The sequence below is a fragment of the Brassica oleracea genome, chromosome C5 (genome assembly GCF_000695525.1).
Source record: "Brassica oleracea var. oleracea cultivar TO1000 chromosome C5, BOL, whole genome shotgun sequence".
Lineage (NCBI taxonomy): Eukaryota > Viridiplantae > Streptophyta > Magnoliopsida > Brassicales > Brassicaceae > Brassica > Brassica oleracea.
In genome coordinates, this window is record NC_027752.1 from 1,883,121 (window position 1) to 1,897,174 (window position 14,054).

General features: G+C 37.7%; 5 protein-coding genes across 5 annotated transcripts; 2 read left to right on the forward strand and 3 right to left on the reverse strand.

The window, feature by feature from the left end:
* Nucleotides 1-4: 4 nt before the first annotated feature.
* On the reverse strand, nt 5-1,669 carry LOC106295918. Its single transcript, XM_013731928.1, has 6 exons — nt 1,514-1,669; nt 1,200-1,305; nt 1,057-1,098; nt 866-986; nt 509-782; nt 5-426 (listed from the first exon to the last, which is right to left on the reverse strand). The coding sequence occupies exons 1-6, from the start codon at nt 1,568-1,570 to the stop codon at nt 205-207; spliced, it is 822 nt and encodes a 273-aa protein (XP_013587382.1). The 5' UTR covers nt 1,571-1,669; the 3' UTR covers nt 5-204.
* A 909-nt stretch (nt 1,670-2,578) lies between these two features.
* LOC106293376 lies at nt 2,579-4,086 on the reverse strand. The gene is made up of 3 exons (XM_013729054.1): nt 3,369-4,086; nt 3,116-3,265; nt 2,579-3,014 (listed from the first exon to the last, which is right to left on the reverse strand). The coding sequence occupies exons 1-3, from the start codon at nt 4,014-4,016 to the stop codon at nt 2,721-2,723; spliced, it is 1,092 nt and encodes a 363-aa protein (XP_013584508.1). The 5' UTR covers nt 4,017-4,086; the 3' UTR covers nt 2,579-2,720.
* A 1,489-nt stretch (nt 4,087-5,575) lies between these two features.
* Nucleotides 5,576-6,310, forward strand: LOC106344243 (putative B3 domain-containing protein At3g49610). The gene has a single exon (XM_013783653.1). It carries the CDS (start codon nt 5,576-5,578, stop codon nt 6,308-6,310), a length of 735 nt encoding a protein of 244 aa, XP_013639107.1.
* Nucleotides 6,311-8,285: 1,975 nt separating this feature from the next.
* Nucleotides 8,286-9,729, forward strand: LOC106295027 (non-specific lipid-transfer protein-like protein At2g13820). The gene is made up of 5 exons (XM_013730786.1): nt 8,286-8,694; nt 8,837-8,863; nt 9,047-9,100; nt 9,260-9,313; nt 9,416-9,729. The coding sequence occupies exons 1-5, from the start codon at nt 8,367-8,369 to the stop codon at nt 9,556-9,558; spliced, it is 606 nt and encodes a 201-aa protein (XP_013586240.1). The 5' UTR covers nt 8,286-8,366; the 3' UTR covers nt 9,559-9,729.
* A 75-nt stretch (nt 9,730-9,804) lies between these two features.
* LOC106295026 (probable RNA helicase SDE3) lies at nt 9,805-13,429 on the reverse strand. The gene is made up of 5 exons (XM_013730784.1): nt 13,307-13,429; nt 12,262-13,052; nt 12,016-12,180; nt 10,465-11,919; nt 9,805-10,389 (listed from the first exon to the last, which is right to left on the reverse strand). The coding sequence occupies exons 2-5, from the start codon at nt 13,036-13,038 to the stop codon at nt 9,823-9,825; spliced, it is 2,964 nt and encodes a 987-aa protein (XP_013586238.1). The 5' UTR covers nt 13,039-13,052; nt 13,307-13,429; the 3' UTR covers nt 9,805-9,822.
* Between the last annotated feature and the right edge of the window lie 625 nt (nt 13,430-14,054).

Below are 14,054 nucleotides of genomic sequence, written 5' to 3' on the forward strand. Positions count from 1 at the left end.
TTATACATAATCATCTTGCTTATCATATAAGGTACCCTGAAGATCTTAAAAGCCTCAACACTTTTATTACATAATAGTTCTCCAGAAAATGGGATTTAAAATGACTAATGGGATGTATATAAAGCTAATGGAGCTTACAAAAACTCAAGACAAATTCATCGTGATAATCATCAAGCAGTAACAAGCATTCTTGTTTTGTCTCGTCTAAGCACGTTCGTACTGAGGAGTACTATTATTAATGGAAGCTTCTTCACGGTTTTTCCGTCTCTGTCTTCGTTGAGCTCTCTTCTGTTTGCGAGTTTGCGCTTTGCTTGAAGCAGCTTTCGCATTAACCTGCGCAGCAGGAACGCTCTCTGTTGGTTCTGGTCCACCAAATACACTGTCAAGACCATCTTCATCATCCACCATTTCGCCATCCGAATTTCCCTGAATAAGATTCAAGATTACACACACTGAGGCTAAGCATTTGCAGAGGATATAGAACTACAAAACTAAGAGAGCAACTCACAGAGCTGTTTTGGACCCCTGGTTTAGTCTTTGAAGCATCAGATCCATGGGAAACGCTTCGGTTATGAGGGTTTTGTAAGCCAGTGCTGGTGCTCTGAGGTTTAGCTTCATTTACATCATCATCATCATAAGAAGCGGCAAGTTCTGTGAAAGTTCTCCTCTTACGCCAGCGCATCTGAGGCTTCTCTCCTTGATCGTTGTAAACAGCTTCAGGGTAGAAGTGCTTGGACATAAGCTGCCATCTCCAAGCTTCACCTCTGTTGTACTTGACTAACCTGTAGTTAAAAGAAAGATAATACTGCATTATATAAAACATCCATCAAAGGTAAATCAATAAGTCTCAGAGGCAGATGCTTACACATTGACAAGCTCTCTCTGCATGCGTGTAGCATCTTGCTTAAGAATATTATCAAGGCATGAAACAGCAGTAGTGGAGTTTGACCAATCCCAAGCAGCAGTAAAAGCCGCCACAGCCGGCACTGTGGATGAAACATTGAGAATAAAAGTTGATGATAAAAACATGTAATAAAAGTCCAAGAAAATACTTACAAACAGTAAGAGGAAGCTTCAGCATTTTCATCCTTTTCGCCACTGAAAGAAAGCACCAGAAAATTAGAAGAGGAATCCAAAGCACAAACTCTTTATGGATCAAAGTAAGTTGGAGGGAGAGCTATGAAGAACTTCCAACTAACCTTGCCAACCTAAACCACCTGCAACACCAGAGGCAAGCCCAGCGGTCCACAAGACTTTGAGATGGCAAGAGGCAATGACACTCATCTCTTCGGCCGTTATCTTCTCCTAAAACACAAGCAAATATTTAATTTCTGTTTTTACCCAACAGAATTACACACATCCTCAATCTTAAAGCTTTATCCTTTAGAAAATATAAAGAACAAATCTAACAAAAACTAATCGAACAAAGAAACAATCGTTGCAACTTCTATCGATTAAAAAAGAGTTCATTTTTTGGGGGGGATTGATTAATCTAGGGTTCAGTTGAAAAAACCTGATCGGGTTTATCCGCGAGGGCAAGATAGAGCTGATTCAATGCTGACAAAGCCATCGTCTTTCCTTAAGAATCGATTTCCCCAGAAGCGATTCTCTCTGTTCCTGATCCAACAAACTTATTCTACAAAGGACAAGCAACTCTGAATCTTCATCGATTATGAAAGAACCGGTTCGAATCAGGTTAAGTTCGGTTTAATCTGTTGTTTCACATTATACCGGACATTTCCCATATTTTCTCGACAATTTCTTCACAAGATTACGGAAAAAGGTATCGAACCGAAACCAAAATCTTACAAACCAGTTGATTTTATTGTAACCGGTTTGTTGTAATTGAACCGAACCAAATGGAATCAAACATGTATTTGAGCCAGAACCAAACTGTGAACTGGATTGTTGTATGTATAATATGGGAAAACGCGGCCGCCGTGACCGGATTTGCGGCGGTTAAACGCTCGGCGGTCCCTAGCCGTGGCGATTGATCCCAACTCGGCGAACTAGGCGGCTGATACAAAAAAAATCTTTGTTTTTCGTCATTCTGATACTTGAAATCGTTTAATAGATAGCTAATGTGTTGTTTTTAAGTGTAAATCATGATTAAACAGCAACAATAGTTAAGATTAGAAGAATAAAATCAATGGCGGCGAGGAAGGAAAATTGCAGAACCTAGAAAATCCTAATGATTTAATGAGAAAGACGACAAGATATTTACAAAAATGCCACTCATTTATTTTTTGGTAAAAAAACAAAAAATAAGGAGAAGGGGAGGTTTGAACTCGGGTCTAAGGGACATTAGAGTAAAACAGTTACCACTATGCCACCGCAACTTTCACGGATATGAATACATAAACTACATATTCACGGATATGAATACATAAACTACATATTATATATATACGTATTTAAAAATATAAAATAGACTTAAAACTAGGTTCCGCGTAATCCCCGAATAATCTCCGATTTTTTCTTTAGGCGCTAGGCCCAACCTGACCGCCCGACTAGCGCCTACCGCGTTCCGGAACAGGGTATGTATTTAACCAAAACGACAGCGGTTATAGTTCTCCCACAAGTCAACAGTAAACCAACAAAAAATGACTTTAAAACAACTTCTACATAATAATCAAGCACTTGTTATTCATGACTATACTATTACAATCTAGGGCGACAAGATGTCAATGCTTTGAAAGGAAGAACCAACAAAACGATTGCTAAGTTGGTGTCATTGTAGTGCTAGCCTCTGATACCACTTCACTATACAATCTCCCTGAGGCTGAAAACATCCAGAAAAGCTCCCGGTTTACATTCTTTGCCGCTTGGACCATCATGTGTCTCAGGAGATCAACTGCCATTGACAACAAACTCGAACTCTCCATCACTGAGCTTAGCCTGTACTCAAGAACCCATGTGTTGGGATCTAGTTGCAGAACCGATGTGCTCCATTTTGTTCTCCTCCACGAAGTGTTGGCCTCATGTATCGAGTAACCAAACTTCCCTTCTGGCCACTTCAAGGACAACATCAAAAGAACACAGAGAAATATGAAGTGTAAGACATAGATTACACAAACAGTCAAACAGATACTAAAACAAAGAGAGATTTGGTTACCTCAGTTACACGGCCTGATAAGACGGTGAACGAACCAGAGGAGAACCCGGTACTGAACAGTCCAGCCGTCTGCAAAGGCCATCCCCATATACTCACCTCTTCAATAACGGACTTGTACAGAACACACTTTGAGTTCAACATCGAACCATCCTAGAAATAAATAAAATAAAAAACAATACTTTTCAAATCAGTTAAATAAAAAATCAAATCTTTGGTTGAAAAATTGGAATAAAAAATGCAAACTTGACTAAACCTGATTGAATCTCCATTTAGAATCGGAATCTACGCAGCTAGAAAACTTTCCATTTTTAGCAATACCCTTTAATTCATTTTCCGAGATTCTCATCTTCCCATCAAGATCATTAGCAGCCTGAGATCTCTCCCCAGAGACTCTCACTATCTCCTCCGTGAACTCAGTCTTCAAAACCCCTTTAACCATCCAATCAAACACTAACTCCAAACACAGAACCAAACCAATCGCCAAAACAACGAAAGTCAGTGTCTTTCTCTCCTTCTTGATCTTCTTCTTCGTCGGCTCTTCGTTCTCTTTTGGCTTCTTCGCCACTTTCTTCTTCGGCTGAGAGATAACCCTCGAGATTGGGCGAGAAACAGAAGCGGGAGTGGTGACTACTACATCCGGGTCAAACGACGTCGGAGTGGACTCAACGGTGGGTTTGAAAGTGGACGATGCGTAAGAGAGCTTGGTGAGTGAGCTTCTCTGCACGCTCAAAGGCATGAGATCGAGCGTCGCGTTGAGGCTGTCGAGACAAATCTCGCAGGTGCAGTTCGCGTCTTTGCGACAGTCTGGGAAGTAGCAATTACTACTGTCTCTTCTCTCGGAGTCTTCTTCCGTGGAGACCGTAGCTGTCGTCGTCGTCGTGGTGCTCGAAGATGATGCCATTGATTTTCTCCGACCGACGATGAGGAATCTCAAATCTAAAAAAACTTCTCTCTTTTTTTTTTTATTTAGAAAATTGGCCCAGATTTTTGTCTTTATTTCTTTCAGTTTCAAATTTAAATATCAAGTCCCCAACGGTCCTCTGATTTCGGCAGTTTTTCTCATTTAAAAATTAATAACACGTATTTTTTTTTTAACCACACGCGTCCTTTCCCTAGGGTGGGCAAAAAATCCAAACCGAACCAACTGAACCGAAACCGATTCAAACCGAATCAAAGTTTATTTCAAACCATTCGGTTGAAGATTTCTCTAACCCGAATGGTTCGGTTTTAAACCGAACCGAACCGAAAAACCGATATGTTTTTGTAATTATTTAAATTAAAAATATTAGTAATACCAATATACTAAAATTATAATACCATACCACATATTTTCTATTTTTCATTTATTAACATATATTCTTCTAACCGAATATGTAATCATTAAACTATTTCATTTAAAAATAGAAAATTATGTATCTTTATATTCTTATATATGTAAACATGGATGCTAAATCTAAACCTAAAACATAAAGCAAATTTTATTAAAAACAAAAGTTTTTCTCCACATCGTCAAATGAAAAATGATTCATTGCTATTTTTTTAATAATGATATACGATACATTACTAATGATGTTGTTTTTTTTAGTTAACTTTCATTTGTTTTAATTCTTATATATTTTTGTGATTTTTTAAAGGTTTGTGTTTCAGTTTTATATTGAATTTAGTTCGCATAGTTTATGTTTACAAAATTTATGCTTTAAAACATAATTTTCCTTTAAAAAATTAAACTAAGAAGAACCTAAATAAACTGATCCAAAAAATAAATCCAACCGAACCGAATACAAATCAAACCGAATATAAACCGAACTGAACACAAACCGAATCGAACCAAACCAAACTAACTATGGTTTATTTCAGTTGGAAAATACTAGAACCGAACTAACCTAACCGAACCCGAACTGAACCGAGAAAATAACCGAAGTGCCCACCCTAATTCCTAAGAGTATATAATGGAGAGAGAACACATACACATATATATATAGCTTAATTAATTTGCAATAAAAATACAAATCAATATAGTTTAAGTTTAAGAAGAGATATATATGAAACATTTAATACATGGTGTGTATTAATTATCTTTAAGAAATATTAAACCAAAATTTATTAGATTCTAAAGAAGATAACAATAGACAATCGCATAGAATCTGGTAAATAAAATCTATGAAACATATCTTGACTTGTTTTAGATTTTAACTTTGTTATTAATTGGAAAAAAAAAACTAAATTAGTTAGTATATATTCAAATACACAATTAGCAAAACAATTCCCTAACATTGATTCATTAGCTTTCCTCTCACAAATTTCATTCATTAATCTTATTCTCTGCTCTTTTTTGTTCTTACAACTCGAATTTTCGTTCTAATTATGATGAAGAGTGCTGAAGATGATCACTATCCTTTGCGCATGAAAATAAATTGGTCTAATATATGTGATAAAGTGACCAAAATTTTAGAGGACGCTATGCTTAAAGCAAAGTCGTCTTCTTCTTCATCACCACGTATTCTCAAATTTGATCTTAATGAACTTCCTCCTTCTGATACAGATGATGAAGAGCAAGATGAAGCAAAGAGAAGAGACCATAAAGTTTCTAGTGGAGCTTCTTCTAGGTTTTGTAATAATTTTGACCTTAACAAGTCTCCAAAGGAAGAGCCACCAAACCACGACGGTCACAAGGTAACTCAGAACTTTCTAAAACCTAAACCTCTCAAGAAAAGGGGAAGAGGTAGTAGTGGTAGGTTGAATAAAGCAAAGAAGCAAAGACTCAACGTTGCTTTGGAAGTAAAAGACGCGATACTCATCTTTGAGAAGACTTTGTCCGTGAGTGATGTCAACCCAAACCAAAGCCGTTTCTTAATCCCTTTCAAAAAGCTAAAAAGAAACGACTTCTTGACTCAAGAGGAATCGAGTTTTTTAGAGCAAGATGAAAACAAGAAGGGGATGAAGAAGCCTGGAGTGGAAGCGCTTCTTGTGAACGAAAGGTCTGAAACGTGGAGTTTGGTATTCAAGAGATGGGTGATGAAGAAGAAGAAGGACTCTCAAAACGGTTCATTGAACTACGTTTTGAACCGTGGCTGGAACGACATCGTTAAGGACAATAAGTTGAAAGCCGAAGATAAGATCAGTCTCTGGTCTTTTAGGTGCAATGGAGTCCTCTGCTTTTCCCTAGTTACTCATCTTTCCACCATTAGCTCATAGTAGCTCTTGTGCTATCTCATGATTGTCTTTCTCTCTTTTTTTGCATGTGGTAAGTTTAGGTTTTTTTACGTTTAACTAGTAAGGTTTGACATTTTGTTTAAAATTATTTGTTGGGTTTTTTTGGTTGACATTTTGTTTGAATTCTTCTTGATTGTTGGTACCTAGATGTCTATTTGTTGTTTCTGCTTCCGTAGACATGAATGAATCTATTTTGTTTTGTTTCGTTTTCAGAGTGAATGATCATACAAAGAAAACACTCTTAGTAAAGTTTTATTTTAACTAAAGAAGCTGATAAGGGAAACAACTAGCTTAGCTTGCTAGATTGATCAATCATCACTCTAAACTTCCAGTAAGTTTTCTGTTCTTGTTTATTTGCAGTTACATTCTTTAAAGATTGAAGAGTTTTCTCTAATCATAGGATAAAATAATTATAAATGCATATACATACACGCTTTTTAGACTGAATTCTCTAAATCCATTAATTTATCGTACATGTAATAGTTGATAAAAATCAAATCTCACGACAGAGGTAGAGCTATATATACATTGTTTAATCTCTTTTTCTGTCACATAATTTGAGAAATAATCTAAACTTGCAGCAAACCGATGAATGAAAGAGAGAAATATAGAAGCAACTTCGTCCCTACTTTTCTTACTAACTTTTTATTTAGCAAATATTCAAATAAAATATGATAATCATGCTCTGAAACACACAATTACCTCAAACTTCGTAAAGTAGACAACAAATACATATATGATACATATATGAGATGATAACTATATATGTGAATATATTCATATCTGAGATCCTTCTACAGTTAGATTATGTGGTAAAGACTCTTTTAATATATAATAAGGAGTAGTGTCGAATCTAAGATTAATCTATGGACAATGTGGGTGGTTATGATTAAAATTGCATCAAAGTACTCGAACTTTGATATCAATCCATATGAAAAACCTTCAACCATTGTATGTACTACCATAGTTGGTTGATCGTAAAGACATGCAAACTATAAGAGATAATACGTAAAATGTAATAACTGATTATCTTTTTGTAATCGTAAATAATTGATTTTTTTTTTTTGGTAATCGTAAATAATTGATTTTGTAAAGAAAAAAGGGTAATAACTGACGTTAAGTCGATCTAGGTGGTAGTAACTTAAACGTACCGCTGAACTAACTGTGTTTGTATTATTTAGTTCATCTTTTTTAATATGACTCGTATTAAACTTGTTTTCCAAAAACAAATGCTAAGAGTACTTTATCATTTTGTTTTGTCATATAACTCATAAACTCAATACAAATATTATTTAAGTAGCCTAACTTTGTGGCAACTTTTTGCTGGTGTTTGTTTACAGAAATCTTTGAAGCACCGACCAACCAAGTAGCACGTCTCTTCATCTACATCCCATTAGAAGTAGTATTGTGTTTAGTTCAACAAATTATATTACTAAAGTTATGATATTACTCTATTTGGGAAAACTCCACAATACATTTGAAAAGTCACACGTCATCTCGTTAATGTAATCACGATACGGTCTAATATTTTTTTTCTTTATCGTCTTCACGTCACAATTTATCTGATACAAATTAAAGTACTTCTTAAAGTATCATCACGATGTTGCCATAATATTAGGCTTCAAAGTCCTTTAATATATTAATTATCATTAATTTTAAGATATGTCTTTCTAATTAAAAAGAAACATAGCTAAAAGTTTGAAGAAACCTTATAGTGTTAATGAGGTAATAATTAAAATATATAGTCAAACAAATGTTCTGACTATGATGATAGAATAATTTTTAAAAGGAAGCAAATTAAAAACTAGCTTTCACTGGTAAAAGTTAGTTAAGGTAGTTGAGCTTCAAAAGTCAAAATCAAGACCAACTTCCACAAGCTACCTTATTAGCCCTTCTCTATCTCATGTATATATCATTCACACAAAGTAACCACAAAACCATAACCATTTCATTTCCACAAAACAAAAATTCTATTTATTTTCTTGACCAGAGGAAAAAAAAAGATTCAGTTTGCCTAAACCCCTAAAAACACAGCAAAATGGATCCCAGATTTTGCTTAATCTCAGCTCTAATCTTCTCGTCTCTCCTTTCAAACTCGCCCATATTGATTCTTGCTCAAATTAGTACTCCGTGTTCACCAACCATGCTCTCTAGCGTTACGGGGTGCATGAGTTTTCTAACGGGAGGTGGTAGTTCTCCGACTTCTGATTGTTGTGAGGCTCTTAAATCGTTAACCGGAACCGGTTTGGACTGTCTGTGTCTGATCGTGACCGCAAGTGTGCCCATCAATATTCCTATTAATCGAACTCTAGCCATCTCTCTTCCTCGTGCATGTGGCATGCCTGGTGTCCCCGTTAAGTGCAAAGGTTATCTAATTTCATTTTCCTATAATTAACACATTGAGTCGATTAATATATGTTTAGTTTTGATGTTCTATATCTATATATCATCATCGATCTATATTTTTCAATTTCTAAATTTTAACGTAAAATTTGTGGAATTTCGCAGCTTCTGCAGCACCTCTTCCTGCTCCAGGTAAAAGATTTTTCATAAAATTTTATAGTGTTTATTTAATTTTCTTTTTTTGACATACAATTAATTTTGAAACACAACTTTCATTCATATATTAAGCCAAGGCCTATTAACCAATATTAAGACAATTACTTGTAATCAATATTTATTTTTTATTAACCAAAGCTTATTGTGAATAACACACAGGCCCTGTGTCTCTCGGTCCAACCACTCCTCCTACAGAAACGCAATCTCCACAAGGTAAATTAACAAAATTTTAACTCTCCTAAACATTATTTCGAGTTTATTGACATCACGTAGACCAGACTAAGGACCCAAACTGTTCCAAATACCGTTTTAATGATCTTTATTTGTTAACATAATAAGCTTATTATTCATTAATATACGTTACTCTACCAGGCTCAGCTTCTTTCGGTCCTACCACTTCTCCATCAAGTTCGATAACTCCTGATGGTAAACACACAGATTTTCTTACATACATAAAAAGTTTTTTATGCTATTTTTTTTTATTGATAATTTGTTACTAACACATTCGAGTTTATTGTCATTACGCAGACCAGAATATTCCCGCATCGAACAAGGGAGAAACCCCGACAGTCTCAACTCCTTCAGCCTCGTCGCCTTCCTCTTCGCACTCTCTCAAGCTTCCGCTTCTTCTACTTACTGTTTTCGCCTTTGAGATTATCAATTTATTCTAAGTTAAGCCCAATTACATATGTCATAATATGGATCATTACTTTCCTATATATTGATCTGATTCTGATTAAATACTGTTCTAAAATTTAGTTGTATTTGATGCTTGCATGTCTCGTATTAACAAAGATGTTACCACAAAAGTTTATCCACACCAAATTAAGTGGTTATTAAAGCTATGAAAAATACACCAAAAGGTTCCAGAAGATCGAACGTACGAAATCCAAAATAGTCTTAGTTCATTCATCAACGCTCATAATATTATCAATTTACTTCCACCCATCAGACCACTCGTCTGTATTCTTAGTCCCACCACCATTTTCGTTCCAACCATCAGACCATTCGTCTGCATTCTTAGTCCCACTACCATTGTTGTTACAGCCATCAGACCATTCTTCTTTTTCCTTACTCCCACCACCATCGTTACCATCAGAGCATTCTTCTTTTTCCTTTGTGCCACCATTGTTGTTCCAAACATCAGAGCATTCTTCTATCTCCTTTGTGCCACAGTTGTTGTTCCAACCATCAGAGCATTCTTCTTTTTCTTTATTCCCAGCACCATTGTTGTTCCACTCATCAGACCAATCGTTATTTTCCTTCGTCCCAGCACCATTGTCGTTCCATCCATCAGACCATTCATTTTTCTCCTTTGTGCCGTCGTTGTTGACCTCGCCGCTCATGTTCCACGCTTCTTCTACAGAGTATAGAGGAGGAGCATTGCTGCTTTCTTCTTGAATGAATGCTTCCTCCTCAAACTCTTCCCGCTCTGGTAAACCGCACCCTTGGTAAGCATTGTTATCCACACATCGCCACAAAAGCTTGTTCCAATTCATGTCCTGTGGCATACAACAGTTCTACATTAGTAGGGAGGTATGAGTCACCGCTTTACGTTAGAAGTAAGCAAGTAGTACCTTGCAAATGATATGTGGGTTTCCGATGATCACAAGCAGAGATATTGCACGGGTGATTGCGACATTAAACCTCCTTGGATTGCTCAAGAAGCCCAGACAATAAGCTCTATCAAACTCGTTGTGTTTGATTGTAGATCTTACAGTTGAGATAATGATAACTTGTTTCTCTTGCCCTTGGAATTGCTCGACGCTACCGACTTTGACTTCAGTCATCTCCAACCTATCGAGAACCTCCTTGATCTTCGTCACTTGCTGCCTGTAAGGAGTTATAACTCCGATATCCTCTTCTGCCACACAGTCGTTCGCTGTCAATCTCTTGATCGTCTCTATAACTTTACTGATCTCTATACGGTTGAACCATGACGGATTGTTGCCTTCCCTCTCATCGCATCCTTGGATCCCATAGAAAACCATTGGGAACTCTTTGTTCGGAAGGAATTTTAATGTCGCAAGAACAGAGTCTGTGTCTTCTTTGGACGCTACGAGTTCTCCATCATAGAACAGCTCTGATGGGAGATCAAGAATCTCTGGGTGGCATCTGTAGTTCTTGACTAGCTTTGTCACATAGTTCTCATCCCCTTCGCAGTAATAATCGCACTCAAACAATCTTTCCAAGTACGATTTCCCCAAGCCGAGTGACTCCGCATCTCTCGAGTATATAACCGGCCCCAACTGCCTTGGATCTCCAGCAAGGACAACCACAGTTTCTGACAAGCAGAGATTTGAGAGAGCAATCATGTTTTCTGGCTCTGACGCTTGACCAGCCTCGTCTAAGAAAATATGGGTGAAGTGACCACGCTTCACACCTTCTGCGTTAAGAAGGGATGCACTCATATATGTTGAAACAATGAGTTTGTAATGATTCAAAGCTTGGAGAGGAGGGCACTTGAAAACAAGCTCATCAAAGAAGCAAAACCGGATAATCTCAGGTTTGATTTCTTCGTAGGAACGAGTAGCTGCATTCAGCCTGAAAATCTCAATGTCCTTGATGCGAACTCCCTCCAGACAAAGCAGCTTCTCTAAAATGTGATCAGCCGCGCTATTGGAAGGAGCACAGACGAGAATCCGAGCATTTTTCTGAGTTGTATAGAGTTGAACTATCGCCTCCACCACTGTCATGGTTTTCCCAGTACCGGGAGGTCCATGGATCACATACGGCGGCGCTCCTTCGCATCCAAGAATCATTTCAACGGAACAAAGCTGCTCTGCGTTAAGAGCTGGCGAAATGGGCACGACGGGTTTCGTCTTTATCATCCTTTTCCCGGATTTCAAGGACGGGAAAAGGAAGTTTGGATCCAAACCTTCTGCCGCATCAGCAGCCTGATACAATCTTCTAGTGTTGATCCGATTGTAAGTAAACCTCACATTATAGACACTCCCAGATGTGTGGCGAAGGTGGAACTCGGAAGCAAACTTCAAATGCACTTCATCCGCCTCCACGCGGTGTACAAAGCCCTGTGAGAAAAAAAAAAAACCGTTTCCAATTTATTTATTCCTCCAGAAGAAAAATGGTGAAACATATTTGTAAATCAAGTAAATCAAGAAGATAACCTGATAAGCTTGAGCAGTTACATCATCATAGGCATGTCTTACAAAGATAAAGTCTCCATGGACAAGGGAAGGTCTTTTCTCAGCAAGGCCAGGGACTTCGAGAGACAAATACAGACCCCTTCTCCTCATCGAAACATTCTCCATATCATAAGCTCGCATGTCTTCCTAAAACCCCCATAAATTACAATTTACATGATTGTAACATGTCTCATGCCAAAAAAAATTTTGGAAAACAAATGAGAATACCTCGAGTTGTAGTTCTTCCATAATAAGCAACATTTTGTAATATTTAGCATAGTTTCTAACCGTCAGACCTTCGTTCAAAAAATCAGGAACCTCCTTCTTCTCAAGCATCTCTCTAGTCTCCTTGGGAATCTCATACCGAGGGAGCCTATTCTTATAAGGACGCTGCGCCACCGCCTTCGAAGGCCTAGACCCCGTCACGTAGCTATCCACAGCGAAATCCTTCCTCGGAGCCCTCCTATTCCTCGAGTAAGGCCTGTTAGTCGCCAGCGAGCTCGAGATCTTATCCTCAGCCAAAAGGAAAACAACACGCTCGACGTTGTCACATCCCCAATCAACGCTAATCACAGTCGTGTGCAAACCGATATCCTTGGGCTTGCACGACACCCACACAGTCAGCGCGTCGCCAGGCTCGAGCATCCTGTCTTCGAGGGTGAAGGTCTCGTAGAAGCTCTGTATCTCCTTGGCGTCAGAGTCTTTGGAAGGCGGTTTGAGGACGGAGAGGGTGAAGGAGTCCTCGGGGTTGGAGGCGTAGATCTTGGTCCAGAGATCCACGGCCTCGTCGGTGGTGTTCTTGATTGTGAAGGAGTCGTGAGAAGTCTCTCCGACGGTTATTGACTGAGGCTTCTCGTTTCTGAAAGGGAAAGGGGCAGAGATCACGACGGGGCCTTCGTCTAACGGATTGTATACGCCGTCGTTTTGGTAGTCTATGAATCCGATCTCTCCCTTGTCTGCGATTACGGAGTACTCGTCATCTGACTTGTATCCACTCACACTCATCGCTGACTAAGAATCTGAAACATTAATAACAAAGTAACAATTCCACATTTCAACAAACATATTGATGCTAATTGCGATCACTATAACTTCCTCCTAACCTAATAATTCAAATACGAACATTGATAGGTTCTTAATATTTCGGAATCGGATAATCAAAGACGATTTCTATCGGATTTTGAGTAGCGAGAGCTCGGAGAGCAATAGTAAAACCCTAAGAACCGAAACGAAATTGAGCAGATGCTCTGAGAGAGTTGGAGCGTATACGTACTAAGTCTGTAACGAATTTGGATGATGATGCTCGTTGAAATGGAGAAGCGTCGAGGTGCAGAAGAACAATCGCGGGATTTAAAGGGAAAGCACGAAAAGAGAGTGAGTGAAGAAGACTGAAGAGTCGCAGAATTGCTTTTTTGGAGTCAGTTCCGTCTCGGGAAGAAGGATGTGGAATCAATATTGGGCCTTTGATTTTTCATATTGTAATGGGCTTATAAAGCCCAGATAACAATGGCAGTGACACGTGGCTGTGTTAGTTACTTTATAAATAACGATGTGGATTCCTTATTTTCAAAACTAATAAAGGGAGTGTTTTAAGTTCCCAAATTTTGGGAATTTAAAAATGTTATTGCATTTTAAAGAATTAGCCAAGATTTTCCATTGTAACAAATACTAGGCCTGGGACTTATTATCCGAGATCCGGATTCGATCCGAGATCCGCTCCGGATCCGCTCCGAAAATAGGATATCCGGGGTGCCCGGATCCGAATCCGGATAGTAAAATCTTGGATCCGTGCAAACCGAATCTGGATCCGGATATCATAATTTTTAGGTCCGGATATCCGGATCCGGATCTGTGTTTTTAAAATACATTAAATTTTTAAATTTTATTAATATTTATATTTGATATATTAATATTTATACATGAATTAATCTTATAATATTATATTTTAGTTTTTACAATATTATAAACATATATAAATATATTTATAAATATTTAATTTATGTATTATATTAAAAAAATTA

Bases quoted from the DNA above. Each gene is read 5' to 3' on its own strand.
- LOC106295918 (XM_013731928.1), bottom strand. From the start codon at position 1,570: ATGGCTTTGTCAGCATTGAATCAGCTCTATCTTGCCCTCGCGGATAAA. The intron at 1,099-1,199 runs GTTAGTTGGAAG...GCTTTCTTTCAG, and splicing joins AGGTGGTTTAGGTTGGCAAG to TGGCGAAAAGGATGAAAATG. The intron at 783-865 runs GTAAGCATCTGC...TTTTAACTACAG, and splicing joins CAGAGAGAGCTTGTCAATGT to GTTAGTCAAGTACAACAGAG.
- LOC106295027 (XM_013730786.1), top strand. From the start codon at position 8,367: ATGGATCCCAGATTTTGCTTAATCTCAGCTCTAATCTTCTCGTCTCTC. The intron at 9,101-9,259 runs GTAAATTAACAA...TTACTCTACCAG, and splicing joins AGAAACGCAATCTCCACAAG to GCTCAGCTTCTTTCGGTCCT. The intron at 9,314-9,415 runs GTAAACACACAG...GTCATTACGCAG, and splicing joins AAGTTCGATAACTCCTGATG to ACCAGAATATTCCCGCATCG.
- LOC106293376 (XM_013729054.1), bottom strand. From the start codon at position 4,016: ATGGCATCATCTTCGAGCACCACGACGACGACGACAGCTACGGTCTCC. The intron at 3,266-3,368 runs GTTTAGTCAAGT...ATTTATTTCTAG, and splicing joins CTAAATGGAGATTCAATCAG to GATGGTTCGATGTTGAACTC. The intron at 3,015-3,115 runs GTAACCAAATCT...TTGTCCTTGAAG, and splicing joins TATCAGGCCGTGTAACTGAG to TGGCCAGAAGGGAAGTTTGG.
- LOC106344243 (XM_013783653.1), top strand. From the start codon at position 5,576: ATGCTTAAAGCAAAGTCGTCTTCTTCTTCATCACCACGTATTCTCAAA.
- LOC106295026 (XM_013730784.1), bottom strand. From the start codon at position 13,038: ATGAGTGTGAGTGGATACAAGTCAGATGACGAGTACTCCGTAATCGCA. The intron at 11,920-12,015 runs GTTATCTTCTTG...TTTTTCTCACAG, and splicing joins TAACTGCTCAAGCTTATCAG to GGCTTTGTACACCGCGTGGA. The intron at 10,390-10,464 runs GTACTACTTGCT...TGTATGCCACAG, and splicing joins ACCCACATATCATTTGCAAG to GACATGAATTGGAACAAGCT.